An 18,874-nucleotide genomic window follows, 5' to 3' on the forward strand; every position below is an offset into this window, starting at 1 on the left:
GGGTTACGCAGGAACAGAGGAAACGCTCCCAGAGCCCGCAGCCCTCTGTGGGTACCCAGGGCTCTGCGGGGTCGCCAGCTGCAGGGGCCTGCCAGTTACCTGTGATGACAGAATTCGCCACTTTGGCTTTGGCTGATAAACCCTCTAAGAGCCAAAATGCTGAGGAGTGTGGTGATGATGTGGAGCCCGTATTCCCATTTTGGAAGAATGCTCCCACCTGGCTGCTACTTTCCGGGAGCAATATAGATCTGCTCTGCCAGGAACTCTAGGGCAAAGTGTGTTCAGAGATTTTCTCAACACAGCCAACCCCTCATTAGTTATACTAATATAAATTAAGGCAGCTTCAATTGCAGGAGCACAGCAGATGTTTGTGGCAGTCTGCTAAGCAGGAGCGTTATGTTGGACAAGGCATTTTAAAATACGCTTTCACCATATTGAGACTAATGTTCAAATATTTTGGTACTTCTGCAAGACCCCGAGGGAGCCACAAGCAATATTAAGTTCAACACAAAGTTTCTGAAACAATATCAGCTGTATCCTAACATTGTCCTCTTCCCCCTGCCTCCCTCCCAAAGACTTTTTGTGACTCACTGGACTGTGCGTCCAAAATTCCTCAGTGCCTCCGAACACAGAAGCTATTCATTCAACCTGACACAGACATAGTGCTGCCTCCTCGCTGCTTAGTAACCGCTTTGTAAATCCCCTCCTTTCCTCCATTTCCAATCAGGTGAGAGATGGCCAAGGTGAGGAGAAAGGAGCAAGGTCACCAAGCCAAATCTGGGGACAGGCTGCGTCAAATTCGTTGTGAAAAGCCACCGATTGCCGGAGAAACCAGAGCCCTCAGGGTGCAGAAAAACAAATTCTTTGTGTGGCACTAGCTGCTGTGTGGCATTTTTCATAGTCATTCATGAAAAAAGCACTGTTTCTCCATAAGAACACTTGGATCACAAATAAAAAAGGCTGAAGCTATTTCAGAAAATCAAGTACATGAAGGAACACGCAACTCCCTGCCGGCCAGCTGGCGAGGCACCAGGCCCCTTTGTGAGGCACAGGCCCTGGTGTAACAGCTCCGACCGCGCTCCACATAGTGCATTAACACCTCTTCTCCCAGGGTCCTCAGAAATGACGAGCAGAAAAAAAAAAATAAATAAAACTGAAGCATGACATTTCAAAGCAGGAAATTAAGCATATGCCAAGATAAGGAGCTCTCTTTGGTGAGAGCACTGGGCAGGAATTCAGGGAATCCAGGCTGTGCTCTCCACAAACCTACCCAGATGCAGCATTAACGTGGTGAGCCTCAGCCACGTCGAGAGGGCAGTAACACGGTGAGCCTCAGTTTACCACCGGGGAAACGGAGACAATTCTGTGGTAGCTATCAGATTGTGAGGACAAATTCAGATTAGTATGGAAGTGTTGTATTCAGCTTGGAAGAGTTAATAGAGCTACAGATGTGAGAAACTTATGTCCAGGCTGCATACGGTTACTCACCAGGCAGCAAACACATTAGGTCAGAAGGCTGCTCTATCTCCTCCAGATGGAGAACTTGCTAGGTATTTACTTAAAAGTGTTTCTCACCTTGGTCTGAGACAATGAACAAATTGTTGGGGTGAAAGGAGGTGACTGCTTTTGTTTCAACTCTAACTGAATTCTGAATCACATTGCCCAGTCCTTTCTTTTCAAAGTTTTGTTTTAAATGGACTGAGAGAAGAGGAAAAAAAAGACTAGGTTCCTGAGCACCTCTTGATGCTTACACAGCACTGTGCTTATTATTCCAGTAACCTTCCCCTGCCCAACCCTCCTCCCATCATCCAAAAGAAAAATCCCCAAAGAGACCAAGTGCCAAGCATTACTTAAGCAGCCCAGTGGCACAGTCCAACTCAGGAGCTTCAGACCCGTACTAAGTACCCTCAAGAAGGCTGCCCTCTCATTTGGCCAGGGGTTGCAAGGGCATTTGCTGTATTTCCGAAGTTTTCAGAAGCCCACTTTCAAGTCTCCTATAGCTGTTCAGGACAAGCACCAAACATAAGCACACAGCCCTCAGGAGACATGCAGTAATATTCTGAGAGATGATTTGATGGCCAAAACCTCTCCTGGTACGTACCTTACGTTAGACAAGCATCTCTCTGAAGTGTCAGATGTGTTTAATTGTATGTTTTACGAATTTCTGGAACCATCAACATGTTTCCTGTCACCAGAAGCAAGTTTTACTTTAACCTGTATCCTTTAATCCTAGAACTACAGTACGAGTCCACTCCGTTTATAACACGCTGAATAAAGCCAATCCTAAAGCCACCGCTGTGCATCTACCTGGCCTGATCGCCTACACCCGTCTCACCGCAGCCGCTCGAGCAAGTCTAGTCTCCACATCCTCAGGACATAGCTAAGACACCAGAAACCCTAGAGCTACATTCAAGCAAAAGAAAACAAGCTCACTAGCATTATAACCACACCTCGCTGCCCAAAGGATATGAATTTTGCTTACTGATGAGTTACCGCGTACCTACACCCACTGCTCCGTCGTTAACGAGCTGAAGACATCAACACAGCTTTTCATTAAGTCGGACTACTTTCAAGCCTCCCGAATGTCTTCCAAAAACAAAGGGATGACCGACTCCTCCTCCCGTGCTTGTTCATATTTGCTCAGTTTACTGTCCAACACTGTGGCAAGGCAAGTACCAACAGCTTGACTGAAGACGTACAGTTCGGCCGATGTGAGATTTAAGAGGTCTTGTTCAAACCTCTGAGCATCTACTGACGAACCAGAAATTAAGGACAGTCAAACCTTCAGTCGAGCAATGCCCTACATTCCTCTAGGCTAATTTAAGTCTCAGACAGATGTTGAACACACTGAATTGATTAGAACAGATAGCATTTGCAAACAAGCATTTTCTGCAGCTCTAACCCAATAGGAGGTTAAACGAGATAGAGAATCAACAAGTGGGGTAACAAGGTACAATAAATACTACACAATTACTATGTTTTAGCTGTGAAAGGGAAGGCATTCTGTACACAGACAAGAAATTTCTAAAGGAACACCAAGGCATTTAAGCAATGGAAAATTTGGAATATAACTGGACTTAAAGTAGGGAAATCATCTAAATCCATTCAGGACAAGATGATCTTTTTGTAGATTGCTACATCAACACCCACATTCCTACGTACCAGTATCTCACGTGAAGAGCACAAAAATCAAGCAGGTGAGTGGTTACAAGCAGAGGTTACAAGCACAATACATCAAACCTCTCCATCAGAGTATGTATATGTAAGCTCTTACAGCCTTCAAGTATCCCAGAGCTTCAGGCATTACTTAATGGATCTGTTTCCATTTGCATCCCAATCGGTGAAAAATAACAAATAACAAGGTTAAGACTTCCCTAGTGGCACCTTCCAATACCGCACAGTTTTCACAAACCCAACCTCTGAAAGGCTGCATGGGAGTGTCTCTGAATTGACTTATGCAGCCAGGCTCTTGCTACTTGCACAAAGTCAGCCTGGACACATCAGTTATATTAAAAATTCTCTCTAACATTTTGAAATACAAAACTCATGCAAAAAAAAAAGTTCCTTGCTTATTCTTTTTCTCCAGCCACTTTATCCCATCTAGTGTTATACGATAGCCTCTAAGAATGGCCAGAATAAGTTAAAAAAAAAAAAAAGCAGTACTGCACTCCACTCTTCATGTACTCAGCAAGTTGATTTTCTGGCTGCTATTTATTTTGCAACCTGGATTTCACAAGATCAATTGTTTAAGGGCCTAAAGGCAGGCAGCCTTGCATCAACAGACTGAAATGAGTCAAGGGATGCTGTAGAAGTTCAGATCCAAGCTGGAAGAGGACTTAAGGACAGCAAGACAAGCAGAAGACAGACTCCCTCCCCCTGATGCAGACATTAACAAAGGGCAACCTCTGAAGAACATAAACTGCTAAAGATAAAAACAAGGTATTAAAAAAACATCTGGACCACCAAGATAGATCACAATTTCTGTGCTTCTAAGAGTGATTCAGCACACTTTAGATATCACCTCACTTACAGCATAAAGCAGTTGTTCTATTGCTATTCCCATCTACAATCAGGTAAAGCTTTTCCATTGCCACCTCTACTCCCGGACAAATGCTTCAAGCCCTGGGCAAGACAATGCTGCCTGTAAGAGCCTGGCTGTCATGAACCCAGTTTGAAAGTTAGGTATTATAACGTGTTCATGTATTATAATCAGTTAAGGAAGAACAGCAAGCTGAAAGTGTGTGCGTGTGTGTGTATTTGCACGTACGGAGAGCAATGCATTTTGGCTTAAGACTTCACCTCAGAAAGGTGAAATACAGACCATCATTTCAGTTGTAGTGTTTCCATTCAGTTACATAAAAACCAGCCTCTACTCAGATTCCATGGAAAAGAAACACAAGCAAACACAATCCTTGCAGTGTGGAACACAGATTAACGGAAGGAAACAAAAACAATATGAATCTGAGACTGATGAATTCACGTTTGGAAAGGTTTGCCCAGAACAGCTTTATTTAATGGAAAGAATGGACTGACTTACAACAATGCCTGCTAAATCCTTCCTGAAACAAGATCCATAAATCCAGTACAAAGCTCACATTGGATATAACTGCTGGCATTCACTGTTGCCAAAGGGTACAAATCCAACCTTCAGTTTCTCATAGAAGCACTTGCATATGAAGTACACCTGCACTAACAAACTACAAGAAGAAATGGTTGTGCAGGGAGGCAGAAAAGACGGAAAAACAGAAGCCGATTGTTTTAAGTTACAAGTTGTAAAAAAAATAAATGGAGACACTGATGCCAGATTTACCACCACTCCATTGCTTTCCCAGACTTGCAGCCAACTAGCCCTACAGCTCCCTTCTTCCACCCACTTGCAGATCATATTAAAAAAAAAGCGTAGTTAGGAAGCTTCCACAGTACACCTCAACAACATTCTTTTTTTTCCAGAGGTGTTGCTGTTGTTGCATCGCAGAATTTCTTCTCTCCAACTACTTCACCTGATTGCTTGCACGTAGACACAGAAATTTAACAATTTAGACTGACACCCACAGAACGTGTAGGCCAGTCACACTGTTGTCACGATGGACAAGTCTGAAGATACTGATGCAGAGGATTTTTCAGTGCAGTCCCTCCATCACTAGCCAGTGGACCTGCTGCTGCAACAGTTGTTAGAGTGGATTTCTCTCATCTGAACTACTGCCAGGAATTTTTGTATTTTTCCCCTCCTATCTCCAATTCAGACTCTGTCCTGTAGTCCTAACATATCAACAATGTTTACTTGGCTGAGAATGATGGAAAGAAACTAACTGCACAAATTCTTAGAACACTTGACAGTTGTCGAGGCTGACAGTGAAGATGGCCTCGTCAGAGCAAGCAGGTGAAATGTTCATACGTAGGCAAGCAAGAGAAAAGTCTCTGGATAATGTGTATTTGTGTGTGGTTTTTTTGTTGTTGTTGTTTGTTTTTAAAGAGGGATTTTGTTTTTGTTTTAAAGGAACAGTTATGTTCTACAAGCATCAGGAGTGCCCATAGGTAGAGAACACCAGAAACTTCTCATTTAATATTAGAAGTACATGACAAGAGCTTTCTATCTCTCGCTCACCAGACTTGCTCAATGTTGACATGCTCCTAGGCAGAGGACAACCAGAGTAGATGCAACATGTACTCAGTATGGGGGAAGAGAAAGTAAGAGAACTGAAGTACAGTGCTTTTATTCCCCCCCCCTTGTTTTTTTGTATTGTGAGACGGGAGAATCCCAAGAGAAAGCTTGAAATAAGCCCATTTCCTACAGCCATATCCTGTTTGCCAACTCTGATACATAGCTCCAGGCAAACTGCCCAGCACAGGATAAGAAATTTAACTAAGAAAAAGCTGCAGGCACCACGATCCAGATAGCAAGAGCAGCACAGCAGCTTAGAAATAAGCCACCTATGGGAATCAACTGGTGCATTCATCTTCAGGGAAGCCTATGTACAGCCTGTACAAACCTATTTTGAGATATTATTGTCACGGGCAAAATGAGGAAAGGAAGAACAAGACAAGAAAGAGTCAACTCCTGAGACATTCCTTCTTAAATCCTTATCTAATCCTTACCAAAACAAAGAACATGCGTAGCTGACGCTGCCTCTTAGTTTTTAAGCTAAATTAAGTCTAAAGATACTCCCTCAGTTAATTTCAATTCTATTGAAAAAAACACTGAAAAACACCAAGATCTGGCAAAATGTTTCAGTGAGAAAATGCTTTAGAAGAAAGAAGCTTTCATACTATAAAAGCCTTTAAATAACTTCTTTGAAACTTGATTGCACTCACCTGACATATGCTAGCTCAATATTTGACAAAGATATGCAAGAAGTAATTTCCAGTCAAGGAACCGTGTGCCAAGACTCCCGTTCTCCACGCTGAGGGACAATTAATAATGCCTGCCTCGCTACCATGCTTGGCCCCACAGCCACATGCCTCAGCGTGCTGCCCCTTTTCTCTCCTCCACCTCACTCCCATCGGGACTGCTGCTAGGCTAAATGCCTCCAGATCACCCTGTGCATACACTTTATTACAAGACCATATAATATGACCTCTCCACAGCACAAACACCGACCAGGACACACTGGTGCAAGCGACCTACATGAAGATTGTGCAGCCCCCGAGAGCAGAACAGCATCTACCAGCTGCCACACTGAGAGCAGCCAGCACAGCTCCCGGCAGGCTCCACCAGAAGCCACCAAGGTCCAGGGAGAGGTTTCTTCATCTGCAGAGCCCGTTAATTCTGCTTTCAAGTCACTTTTGCTTCCTACAGTGGAACAGGAATTCAGAGGTCAAGTATCAGCACCACATGACATGGTTTGAGGTGTCAAGCTACCCTGATTTATTTAAAAAAAATAAACAGATTGTTGCAATGCCAAACAAAGCTAAAGGTGAAGCTGGACTGTGAGAAGTCTTAAACCTCAACAGCAACGAGCAAAAGGCTCAAAAGAGCTGAGACAACTTCCTGCACAAGCTTTCTTCCCAGGTACATACTACTGAAAATTCTTCTTAAGGGTCTGGAGTAGAGGCCGGGTATAAAAACATCCTCCTTGGGATGAGCAGATCCCATGGAGCTTCAGCAGATTTCCAGCCTTCTGTACTGAGAACAGGGAGGCTGGAAGGAGCTATTTTCTGCTATTTGTTGGTGTTTGAGGCAATCCTCCATCCGTGCTGACTGTTCAGACTCTCGCTCTGACAAGCGCCAACGTGCAGGCTCAGAACAGGCTATTTCAGTACAGCAGACAGAAATAATTGCAACACAACAGAACTGGACTTGAAGAACTCAGACCTTTATCAGGTGAAATATGCAATGGGAAGCAGCTCCAGAAAGGACTTTTCTTCAAGTTTAAAGGCAAAGAGAAAAAAACCTGGCTCTTCCTTTGGAGAAAAGCAAGCCACACCTGTGTCAATAATCTGTGGTATTTAGTACTGCAGGGAGCGAGGAGTCTGCCGCAGCACGTATGCCTGGCGGGGAGGAAGGAACAAGCATGTCCGTGGACATGTCTCATCTCCCAAACAGCTCACGAGCTGGACTGAAGCCAGCAGCTCTGAAGTAGGTAAGGCAGCTCTGAAGACCAACGATGCTGTGATCTATCTCCCTCTCAGGCGGAGAGAGCTGGAGACACAGAAGTACACAAGGGAAAGGGACAAAAAAAAAAGTCAAAGATGCTGAACTTTACTATGTTTCCTGCATGCAAAGCCATTTACCTGCTGCTGATACTACTCTCTGGCATCAACCAAGGTCAGCCACGTGGTTAAAAGCGGGAAGCAGGAGAGGTATCAGCTGTTTTAATGTTTGAACACTCATTTTAATGGCACAGAGGACAGCTTCAGAGGCTGAGTTAACTCTACTCCCCCCTAAAGGCTTCCCACATGTAATGCTGCCTGCTGAACTGCCAAACTTTCTGGAAGACAGCGTGCCAAAACGAGGGAAAGTATGCAGAGCTGGAAGCGCAGAGAGCATTTTGCAGAAGTATATTAGGAGGAAAACCGAGCACAGAATACGATGAATAACTGCACAGCTTATCACTCGCAGCTTCAGGCTGTACTCACAGGCACAGAAATGAGTAGGAAACGAGCCACTGGAGATCTAACCTTAACTCCAGCCCTGAAAACTGCGTGGAGGCACCTAGCACAGCCATGCATAACCCAAGGGCATTTTTAAAGTACGGCTGTTCTTTTGCCAGTTCTGTCCGTCAGAGGCCAAAACACTAACCCAGATAGTGTCAAAATGCCAAGAGACGGGAGGGCAGGGGAACATAATGATTTTTTTTAATTATTTTTTGATTTTGATGAGACATTAGGAGTGCCTTTCTACAGCACATTTACAAAGTGGTTATATCCTACCAGATCCAGCCACTGCAAGATGAATAATATACAGCCCCTCCAGCCATCTAGAACGTACTGGTTTGGGGCAGAACAGTAGTTTCAATGCTTGTTCTTCAGTCAGATGACCTTAAATATATTCTAAGCAGAATTTTTAGGATTCCCTCTCAGCAGCTGAATGCATCAAGGGCTGGTATTTCCTAAGCAACTTTCATACTTTGCCACCACCAAAGTAAACAATTCCAACTCATTTTCTAAAGTTTACTAAGGCCAGCTCCATTTTTAGGGTTTGCAGTGGAATATCTAAATATAACAACAGCTCTCTATTGATACGACTTCTCCCAAATACACTTTTTCCCTCCTTCTTCAGAGCAAAAGTTACATTAAGATAAAAGTAACTAAGTAGATTCAGACATCTTTTGAGAATCTGGCTTGATGAATGAATGCTGAATACAGAAAAGCTAAAAACGCCTTATCAAAATAAGAGTGACTTACTGGGACTACATTACTGAACAATCCCCCATTTACTGGTTCTTATCCCTTATCGCCTTTACTTGAAATCAAGATAATTTTGGTATTTAAACAAACAGGTTAATGGGCAGGCAAAATAAACATCACAATCAAAAGCCTCCACTTAAGTATTAGTGCACATCTATGCACCACAACACACGGAAATTCTTTCACAGGTTGAGTGGATCAATAAGAGCTAACCAGCTCCGATGACTACCAAAAACTGGTACTTAGACATGCTCGGAAACACAGCATTCTTCTGAAACTTTAACACCTTTCTACTAGCTCCCCCTTTGGATGCCTCTCACTACAATGCCACAAGGATGCAGGGGGACCCTTGAAACAAAACCAGAAAACGGAGCTACTTCTGAAAGCCACTGCTTTCAAGAACTGTTACCATGCGTCAGGCATTCACTTGCAAAGGGAGTGTCAATATTTATCAGCTTTCCTGTGCGGGCTAGTCTGCAATCAAAGCTCAAGAGTTAATGATTCCCCCTGTGAAAACTCCAGTCGGCCAAGCTGAAGGGCTGGGCTCGATCAACGCCTGCAATCTGTTATTCATCCAGCCCTACAACATGAAGTACAGAATCCCTCAGGTGAGACTTGGAGCACAAGGTCAATATTTCATTTAAGGTTCATTTTCCTTCTTCCTGCAGGGCTGGTCCATTTAGTGAGCTCTGAAGGCTGGTATCTTGTTACTGCATCAAGGCTGTAACCATAGCCAGCTGCTGGCAGGAGCCCAAGCAACTTGCACACACTGCAGAGCCCTTTAACCCTCCTCATTCCAAACCAACACCGCTACCAGAACACCGAATTTCGGATATTTTCAGTGTCCTTTGTTTTGTACTCACGGTTCCATCATCTGAGGAAAGAACATAAAGTTTCCATCCAGGCTGTGGGATTCCATCTTAACATCAATCCTCTGCCAGCAGCTGCTGTTCACCATTTCTTTTGCCTTCTAAGCAAGAAAGCTTTATTTCTGAAATCCCTTTAAGACAATAGCTTTGTTTGCAATTTGTGACTGCTTATTTAATACTAAAAGCAGGGACCACTGAAGTGATGTTGGTTACTAAAGAACATGTTCTGCTTCAGAGTCTGAGCATATCCTCCCAGAGTCAAATGTGGAAGATCAATTAGTTTTACCTAGATTTGAATCTCCTGTTTTTCAAGGGTCCATGAAGCACCTCAAACAGTCACAGGATGTTAAGAAATTTTACTTTACTACTTAAAGAGGACAGTTTTTTTTTTTTTTGTTATAAGCATATAGTGTTCGAGACTGTCTCACAGGTGCTCAGTAACAGAGAATCCTATGGGCTAGTTCTGGAAGAACACTTCCAGATGACTGATGAAATTTAAATATTCTTCTATACCTCTTTCCCCCAAACGGATTTATAGTAAATCTCCACTTGACTCTTTGAGGATAGACAGAACACAGCAGTTAGACATAAGCTTTTCAAGTTAAAATGCTGATTGTGACTTGCTGCTAAGCAGAAAAAAAAGATCATGAGAACTGCAGTCCCATCCAGCCCTTTATACTGCCTTTATCTCTAGTGAGGAACAAAGGCTGTAAGGACAGACAGACGTGCTTTCAAGATCAATAAGGACATGCTCCCTGGAATCAAGATTAAAAAACAGAGGTAATTTTAAATACCGTAGGGTGGAGTAGAAAAATATCTCCCCCTTGGAGCTATGAGACAGGCCACAAATTCCACTATCCCCACCACCACTTTACTATTATAATTGTCACTGCCAGTTTTCACATCATTCCCCTTTTTAGTCACCTCAGCCTATATCCACAACTGGCACTAGCTGAAATTTCTGGAGGTTTTGTGTTTGTTACTGTCCAACCGCAGAATGAGGCCAAACCACAGGATGCACCAGCAACGAGGGAACTCCTTCTCCATACGCAGTGTCCTGGTGAATTATTCAAATGAGAATCTCAAAATAGTTTGTTCAACACACATCCAGAGAAGCAAACACTAGAAAAAAACTGAATATATACCCAGGGCTTGAAAAGACTGTAAGTAACTGATCATTTGCAGTGGGTTTATCTCAGTCATGCATTTTGAAGGACTGCACACAGGTTCAGACCCTGGAAACAACCCGGCCACATATACGATGTCCACGCCAGCTACTGAGACTTGTTCCCAGGTCTTTGACATCTTGCAATGAAATTGATAGAGGAAGAAGAGTTACAGCCCTCAGCTGGGACAAAAAGAAATATTACCCCAAAGTACAATTTCAAATTAATCAAGTGTCTAAGTTAGAGTAACTACAACTCTTACTTTCTAGTTTTCAGATACCGCAAGCTCAATGCAATGAGGAAGGAACCAGGAGAACACTGCCACTTGGTGGAAAAGGAGGATAGGAAACATCTACTACTGCTCCGAGTAAAGCTGCTTTTACACTAATGTTCCATCCTCCCCCATCCCAAGTGAATTTCTTAACAGCATGGCTAGTGCAACCCCATCACTGCCCCGTATGATGCTTTCCAACAACACTCCTGCTCCGTTACCAGCACAGCGCTGGGCTGCCTTGCAGCGTACTACATAGCAAAGGAGGCTACTGCCTTTTTCACCTACATTTAAAAACAACTATTGAGGATGACATAAAAGTCTGAAACTGCTGATGTTCAGATTTGCCTCCCTGGTATTCTTCTCAAATCCCCACTTTCCATGCCACGATAAGATGGAAGGCATTGTGTTTTATTTATATCTGTGAAGGCCAAAAGCTACAATCAATTTTAGCTAATTTTGTAAGGGAGGTACCACCAGCTTGACAGCTGGTAACTTTACACTGAAGCAGAAGTGGTCCAGTTATGGTCTGAATAACTGTTTTTCTCTACCACTTCAGTTCACCTACATCTTTTGTTGTTAACTACTAAGAATGCTGTTACCTGAACTGCCTGTTTCTACTCAGGCATGTCTGTGCTGAGTAAGAACATCCCAAATTCAAGAAGCTGAGAGGAAAGATGCCCATTCTACTTACTGTCATTTTTACAATCTGTTCAGCCTTTTCTTCCGACATCTTTACAAAATACATAAAAACCTGGAAATGTTTTTCTCTGAACAAAGAACAATTCATATATGATCACTTCAGCTCTTGTGGAGTTCCTATTTCAGAATGCACTCAAGATACCAAGTTCTTTTAAGGTAGTTTCTTACTTCCCCACTGAAGCTGTGACGCTGCCCTGTAGCCACATGGAGTTCCTCTTCAGAAGGGAAAAATGCATCTGTATGGTAGCATGTAGAACTCACTGAAATCAAGAAGCTTTTTAAATAAGCTAACATGAAACATCAACAACATATTAAAGCAGTAGCCACAACCCAGCTGGAAGATTTCCATCTTTACTCAGACGAGAACTACTCTAGTCTGATTTTTTTTTCCTTTCTCTAGCTGCCAGACTTCTTCTACATTGTCCTGAAGTCCTAGAGTCCTTCTAGAGGAGGCAGAAATGCAAACAATTGCAACAGGGCCCTCGTAACGCTCATTATGATGATATACACCACAAATCTCATTTGAGAGAAACCCATCTATTTGTCTTTTAACAGGTGTAAAAAAATACTTATTTGAATCTAGCTTTTTTTTTTTTTTAACAGAAGCATTTTGCTAGCATGCTTAACCAGGCATAATGTAAAAATTTAAGAGTAGGAGAGGGATAAAAATGAGACGGCTTTCCTCTCTTCCAAGAACCCCCCCCCAAAAAAAAACAAAACAAACAATAATTTATTTTCATTACAACAAGGGAAGTAGACAATACATTCCATTTCCAAGTGCCTCCTACTTCTGTGCCAAGGGCACCACAAGATATTTCACACGTGTATGCAAGAGACCTCACCAAGCGCAGTACAGCGGCCAAGATTCAGCTCTGCCTGTCACTGTAAACCCACACAAGTGTTGTGGAAACTGGAAGAGGGTGCTGCTACAAATCTCATTTAAGCAGGATAGCTAAACACATCCATTTGCCTTCTCATGGTTCCACAAAAGCCCTAAGCTAATTCACATGCTCTGCAGAATTTCAGCTTGCTACATGGCCCTCTGGATTCCTAAGTAGAACTCGGAGATCGTCTGCATCCTTCAGGAAGCTACTGGATAAAATAAAGGCCTTTTCAATTGTCATTCATTCTGTATCCCACACAACTGCTTATATTACATTGGGGATTGATCTGACAGAGAAAATTGAGAACACATCTCTATGAAGTTTCAAATGGATTTGGTACATGGCTTTTCTCCATGTTTTTTTTTGCCTGACGTATGTTCCTACATGCTGCTAAACACGTTGAGCAGAAACAAGATGTAACCTCAGGATAAAGATTATTTTAACTATTTATGATAATTATCTGGGGATCTTACCACCTTTTTTTTAAAAAAAATTTGAACACAGTCTTTACAAAACAATTTCATTTAGAAGGATAGAGAGAGGGAGATACCTTTTGACATGTTTCATGAATTCTAGGAACATAAGATCACTTATTCATTAAGTTGTTCTAACTAAAGTCTTTCAGCTGATGCTGGTCAGACATAACAGAATTCTGTAGTGAATGCTACGTCTCCCAGATCACTGCAAAATAGACAAGATGCTGTCAGAAAACCCACCTCAGATCTAATTCACAAGAAGACTTAAGTTCATGAACACAGATCTTGATCATTATTCAGTCCATAGCCTACCTGGCTAACTACCTTTGGCAGAAGCCAGAAACTCAAGTCAGAAATCACATTACAGCTACAAAAAGGAATGTACAAAACTAGCTACAGAAGATCAGAAATGAAAACCAAAGCCATGCTGTTAAGACTTATTCCTCTTGTACTGAGCTTTCCCTCCCCCACCGCACCACACTTCCAAATACCTTTAGGTCACCAGCCTCAGGTTTTTCAGTCTCTGAATCGTCATCTTCCTACAAGACAAGAATTTACAGGATTAAGCTTAAAGAGCAGGCTTGGCAAGTAACTGCACTTACAGCAAAGGGCTTGTGCTTGGCAGCCCAGCAGCAGTCCAAGACCCTTTGAATGGAAGTTAGCTTTGCCCCACCCACTTAGGACCAGAAAACAAGCCCTACAGTCACAAAAAGAAGTGTATTTGTAGGGTTTTTTTGTTTCCCTTTTAAGGCAAAAGCATCTCTCAGTAGAAGACGTCCTCCGCAAAACTCATGCAGCTCCTGAGTGTGCAGAGCTAAACAATAAGAAGCAAAAAAACTGCGGAAAAAAGCATTCATTGATAATTGTCTTTTTCCAGTTGGCGGGCAGGGGCTTTGCACTCACCCCTGTTTAGTGGTACTCGCAGAAAGCAGCGTTTGCAAGGCTCATTACTCTCCCAAGCATACATCAGCAACACAAACAGGACACACGGCGTGCCTGCCATACAACCAAACATGCAGGCTTGTTGAGGGTCTGCCCTGGCACCAAGTTCACAAGTCCCTGCGATGCCAGGTGACACCGCACCTCTCCTTACTTGTGCAGTGATCTCACAGCCTCACTTGCAGGTGACACGAACCTCCACAGAAGGGAACGGACTAACTTCAGTTTTCTAACTAACTTTAGTTTTAGGTACCTGTCTCCATTCAGTTTTCTACCTAGGAATAAACGGAAAAACTGGGCAAATTTCTCCCCGAGAGCTTAAAATACTGAACTCAGCTTTAACAAAAATTCTGTACCATGTGAGACGTAACATACAGCTTTGATCCAAAACTGGTAAGTAAACCTACTGTTCCACTGCCCCATGAGCTACTTCGCTGGGGATCCTAGAGTTAGGTATGCTTCTAGGCATACATACATACTCTGGGTTCAAAACAAGTTTGAGGAGCAGAAAACAAGTTTTCCTTGCTCACACAACTCAGTAGAATGGGTTGTCCTCCAAACTCTGCCACTCAATTTCAACTTTGACCCCAAAACAAGAATTTGGTGTTTCAGCTTCCAAAGGAAAAACAAAAAAGAAGTGAGGTGATAACATGCAGTTGAAAGAAGGGCTTACAATGAAGTGTCCACCTCTAGGTATTAGCACACAAGCAAGTTCTGACAAGGCAAGCTAGAGGATGATCACACAATAATGTCAGTAAGTTTTAATTGCCTGAATTAACATGCATATCCCACAGAAGTGACACACCAAACCCCTTCACTTCAGCTGCTCCCCAGTGTACCTTCCTAAAACACGCATGTGTGCCAATAATTCAAAGGTTAATAAGAGTAAGTGTATAACCAAAAAAAGAACCATAGTACCAAATTACTTGGTACTTGATCACATATAACATTTCCCTCCCATCCATGCTCCCAATCATAGTAAAAAGATAAGCAATTTTCAACGAAAGAACAGGTTGAATCACTCATGATACAGACACTTAACGGAAACAGCTCCAAAAACCTTCTAACCTACTAGAAGACATCTCAGAAATAACAGCAACAATAACAAAAAAACATTACTGAAACTGCCCTTGAAAAAAAGGCTTTTCAGTTATAGTTAAAGCAGATAATGTAAGTACAAAGTTGTTTGGATAAAAACCCAAGACAGCCTGAAACCAATTTGCACTGCTTTCTAAAAACAGCTCATAACCAAGAAAGACCGGTGCTAGGATCAATTAAGGACGCTCACAATTCTGGTCAAAGAATATAAAAAAATGCATGTTGCTGTCCTGCAATGAGACTAGAGAGAACGTACCCTCTGTAACCTGCCTTCATTTGCACAGTAACTGAAAATAAGTGCAAGATCCACTGGCTAAACACCAGAGTGCCTAAACCAATCGCCGTTACTTGAATGACACCTGGAACCTCCCAGATGATAGATGACTGCAACTTACACTGAAAATTGTGTGTGCAGTAAAGTCTACCCCATTTACACATGTAGGTGTCAACGAACACTGGATCACAACTACCACCTTCTTTAAAACAGAGAGATCTTATTGAAAGAGTCTCCAAGCTTTGGATATAAACAGGAGAATGACTAGAGCAGTAGAAAAGCGTCATTACTTGGCTTAGCCAGACGCTGACCCTGAATGTTCTTACTTGCACCTCTTCCAGTTAGAGGCAGAAGAAAAAAAAAAGAAAAAATAGACAAGTTTCTTGTCTGCTACTTGGGGAAGCAAATAGCAAGAACAGTGAATGTCTTGTATGAGAATGAACTAACGCACTTTTCATTAAGAAAAAGTTGTAGTAACGCTATTTCCTTCCTGTACTAAGTAGCCAAAAAACTTGAGCAGGGCCAACACATCAACGTGGAGGTAAGCAAAAAGTTGATGAGAAAGAAGAGAACCTCCCTGCATTTTCCCAAGACTTACTGCTTTGCTACTCCAGACACAGAAACATTTATCATTTAGTATGTTATAGCTGCACTTAGATGCAGGGAGCTACGTGCCCTGCCTGACAATGCACCAAGTGCCTCGGTATTCAGGAGGAATTATCTACATGTCATGCACCTATGACAAATGAAAGCCACTCAAGCCTAGACAAGACACCACTACATCAAGTTAACCAGATGTAGTAAGCTGAGTTAGACATAAAAGAATAATTTAGGACATCACAGAACTTTATTCTTTTTGGTTATCCAGCTGCCCATGCACCAGCACGTTTCTCTGACAGCATTTCCACGTGTGCTAACTCTGCGGAAGGAGGAGCTGCGTGTCTCATGACAATCTTCCACGGAAGAGTCAAAGAGCATCGATGGGTTAGTAACGAGCAACAAGACCTGCACCGAAAGATGCTGGGCGTCAAGGAGAAGGCATTTGCCTTGACAGCAAAGTGAACGGAAACATTTGGAAGGTGCTGGAGGCCACAGGGGGGGGTCTGTGGCTGGTGTGGGGCCGGGTGAGCGCTGAGGAGCCGGGGGTACTTACTGACTGCCTGCTGGTCTCCTCGTCCTCCTCCTCGTAGCCCTCCTCATCGCCGTCCAGCCGCGTGAAGTCGTCCTCCCCGTACCCGACGGAGACGAGCCCGCCTTTCTCTCCTGCGAGGAGAGGGCAGAGAGGGGGGGAAAAAAAAAGCAAAAATAAAGAAAAAGACAACGAACAACCGAGCCGCGAGGAAGGCGAGATGGCAACGAGGGACCCCCCCCCCGGGTCCCACCCGCGGCCCTCAGCCCGTGCCCGCCCTCACCCGCGGCCCCCTCGCCGCCCGCCGGCCCGGCCTCGCTGTCGGACTCCGGGTCCGAGTCCTCGGCGTACACGGCCAGGGAGGAGAGGACGCTGCGCTTCGCCGCCGCCATCTTCTGCCCGGCCCCGCCGCGCTTCCGGCGCGCGCCCGTGACGCGGGCGGCGGGGTCGCCACAGCAACGGCGCCCTCCTACCGCTGCCGGCACCGGGCCGCGGCCGCCCGGGGGAAGGCTCGGAGCGAGGCGACGAAACCCCTGAGCGAGGCACCGGGGGGAGGCTGGGGGATGAGGAGAAGGGCCGGAGGTGCGCTGGGTTGTTTTTTTTTGTGGGGGGAGTGTTTTATTTTTTTGGGGGTGCTGGCCCTTTAAGAGCGGCTTCTGACGTCATCGCGCGGCGCCGCGGGCAGCGCCTGGCGGACGCTGAGCGGGTGGGGGGGGGCTCTGAGGGGCGGGGGGGCCCTGAGGGGGGAAGCTCTGAGGGGGGGGGGGGGCTGAGAGGGGCTCTGAGCCCCCTCAGCCGGGGGGGGGCGGCGGTTGTCCCGTCAGGAACGAGCCCCAGAGCCCTAAGGGTGAGGGGCAGCTGCCTGGGGGGGGGGGCCCAAAATAATAATAAAAAATAGGGGGAAAGGGGTCGGGGGCGCTGGCAGGAGGAGGGGAGGGCCGGGGGCTCGCCTCAGGGGGAGCGGGGCGGTCACTGCCGCTTCTCCCGCCCGCAGCGCCCCCGCGATGAGCAGCACGGCCGCCCCCGGGCCGGAGGGCAGGGCGCGGAAGGCGCTGAGGAAGGTGTTCGGCTTTGAGGCCTTCAAGACTTCGCTTCAGGAGAGCGCGACCATGGCGGTGGTGAGAGGTGAGGGGCGGCGGCTGCAGGGTCTGCAGGAGCCGGGAGCCTTCTCTCTGAGGAGACGGGGCCCCAGCCCTCCGAGGTCGCTCCTGTGGCTGAGCCGTAATCGAAGCTCCCCGAGCAGGGCTTTGCCCTACCTGCGCTCCTTTGCACGTGTTTTGTAAGAACGTGGTTGCATCAAACACAGTACAGGTAACGTTCAGGTCTGGTGGTGCCGGTATCTGATCTAGAGGTGTCTGCCAGCTTGCGGCCAGATGAGGTTGAACCTATTTGCACTCACATTCTTGCAGGGTAAACCTTACTGTAATGGCGTTAGACACAGGTGGTACCAGCAGAAGCCTTAGTTCTCTGGTAAGGTTTATATCCGCGAATCACGTGGATGTTACCAGAAACGTACATTTTTCCTGGTGTTAACACATCCACCAGCACACCGCTGCGGGTTCGGCAGGCAGCTCACGCACACACAGGCTGCTGGCCGTCCATTCTCCTCGCAGGTCTCATGATGCAAACCAGAACAGCACCAAACCCTGCGTGCAGGACACAGTTACAGTTTTCATTCGTCTCCAGCAGTTGTGCTGCTGATAACAGACTGGCCAAAAGTCATGTTCTGTGAGCAGGGTGGCTCTGCCTGTTAACGCTGTATGCGTTGGCGTCTCCCTGATGTGAAGTGGGTGCTCCTTAGCATGGTGATAGTTACTAAATAATACTGCCTGTGTGGTTGGGATTTACTTCTTGGGATAAGCTTTCACAGGGTGTGATACAGATCTGCCCTGGGACTGGTGGTTTGGTAACTGGAGGGCTGTAAGACAAATGAAAGCAGCTCATGTGGAAGAGAATTAGCATGAGCATGGACCAGTTGTTTAACTCCTTTTTATCTTGGTTTCTGGGTAACTTCTGGTATTTAGGTAAGGCTGTTTCATAATGTTTAAAAAGTGATTAGAGATTCTTTGAAGGAAACCATTGCAGGCATACAAAGTATTATGATGCTTTTAGAACCTAAAATGAGGTGTCTTTTGTTGGTATGCCACAAGGTACACGCACAGATATGCCTTTTCTCACAGATTACAGGCCTTTGTGCCCACCCCTCCAGACAGAGCCCT

At 44.9% G+C, this 18,874-nt stretch overlaps 2 protein-coding genes and 1 long non-coding RNA gene across 7 annotated transcripts in view; 2 read left to right on the forward strand and 1 right to left on the reverse strand.

Moving 5' to 3' along the window:
• The window catches only part of LOC310884163, a 28,926-nt gene extending 21,396 nt beyond the window's left edge, over positions 1 to 7,530 (forward strand). Inside the window, exon 3 of the long non-coding RNA XR_014574062.1 lies at positions 2,234 to 7,530. This is a non-coding gene — a long non-coding RNA (uncharacterized lncRNA). The remainder of the gene's footprint in view (positions 1 to 2,233) is intronic.
• SAP30BP (SAP30 binding protein) overlaps positions 1 to 17,119 on the reverse strand; it is a 30,931-nt gene extending 13,812 nt beyond the window's left edge. Inside the window, exons 1-3 of one of the 2 annotated variants that reach the window (XM_083805568.1) lie at positions 16,939 to 17,113; positions 16,680 to 16,789; positions 13,707 to 13,754 (exon numbers count right to left, since the gene is read on the reverse strand). In XM_083805568.1, coding sequence (XP_083661694.1) covers positions 13,707 to 13,754; positions 16,680 to 16,789; positions 16,939 to 17,047 — 267 coding nt within the window. In that variant the 5' untranslated portion in view covers positions 17,048 to 17,113. Of the gene's footprint in view, positions 1 to 13,706; positions 13,755 to 16,679; positions 16,790 to 16,938 lie in introns of both variants that reach the window. The other variant, XM_083805569.1, reaches the window with a different exon arrangement.
• RECQL5 (RecQ like helicase 5) overlaps positions 17,097 to 18,874 on the forward strand; it is a 39,250-nt gene continuing 37,472 nt past the window's right edge. For 2 of the 4 annotated variants that reach the window (XM_083805519.1, XM_083805522.1), the window contains exons 1-2: positions 17,097 to 17,237; positions 17,650 to 17,780. In XM_083805519.1, coding sequence (XP_083661645.1) covers positions 17,660 to 17,780 — 121 coding nt within the window. In that variant the 5' untranslated portion in view covers positions 17,097 to 17,237; positions 17,650 to 17,659. Of the gene's footprint in view, positions 17,238 to 17,302; positions 17,362 to 17,386; positions 17,503 to 17,649; positions 17,781 to 18,874 lie in introns of those variants that run through there. The other 2 variants (XM_083805520.1, XM_083805521.1) reach the window with 2 other exon arrangements.

The sequence above is a fragment of the Anser anser genome (genome assembly GCF_964211835.1).
Source record: "Anser anser genome assembly, chromosome: 19".
Taxonomy (NCBI): Eukaryota; Metazoa; Chordata; class Aves; order Anseriformes; family Anatidae; genus Anser; species Anser anser.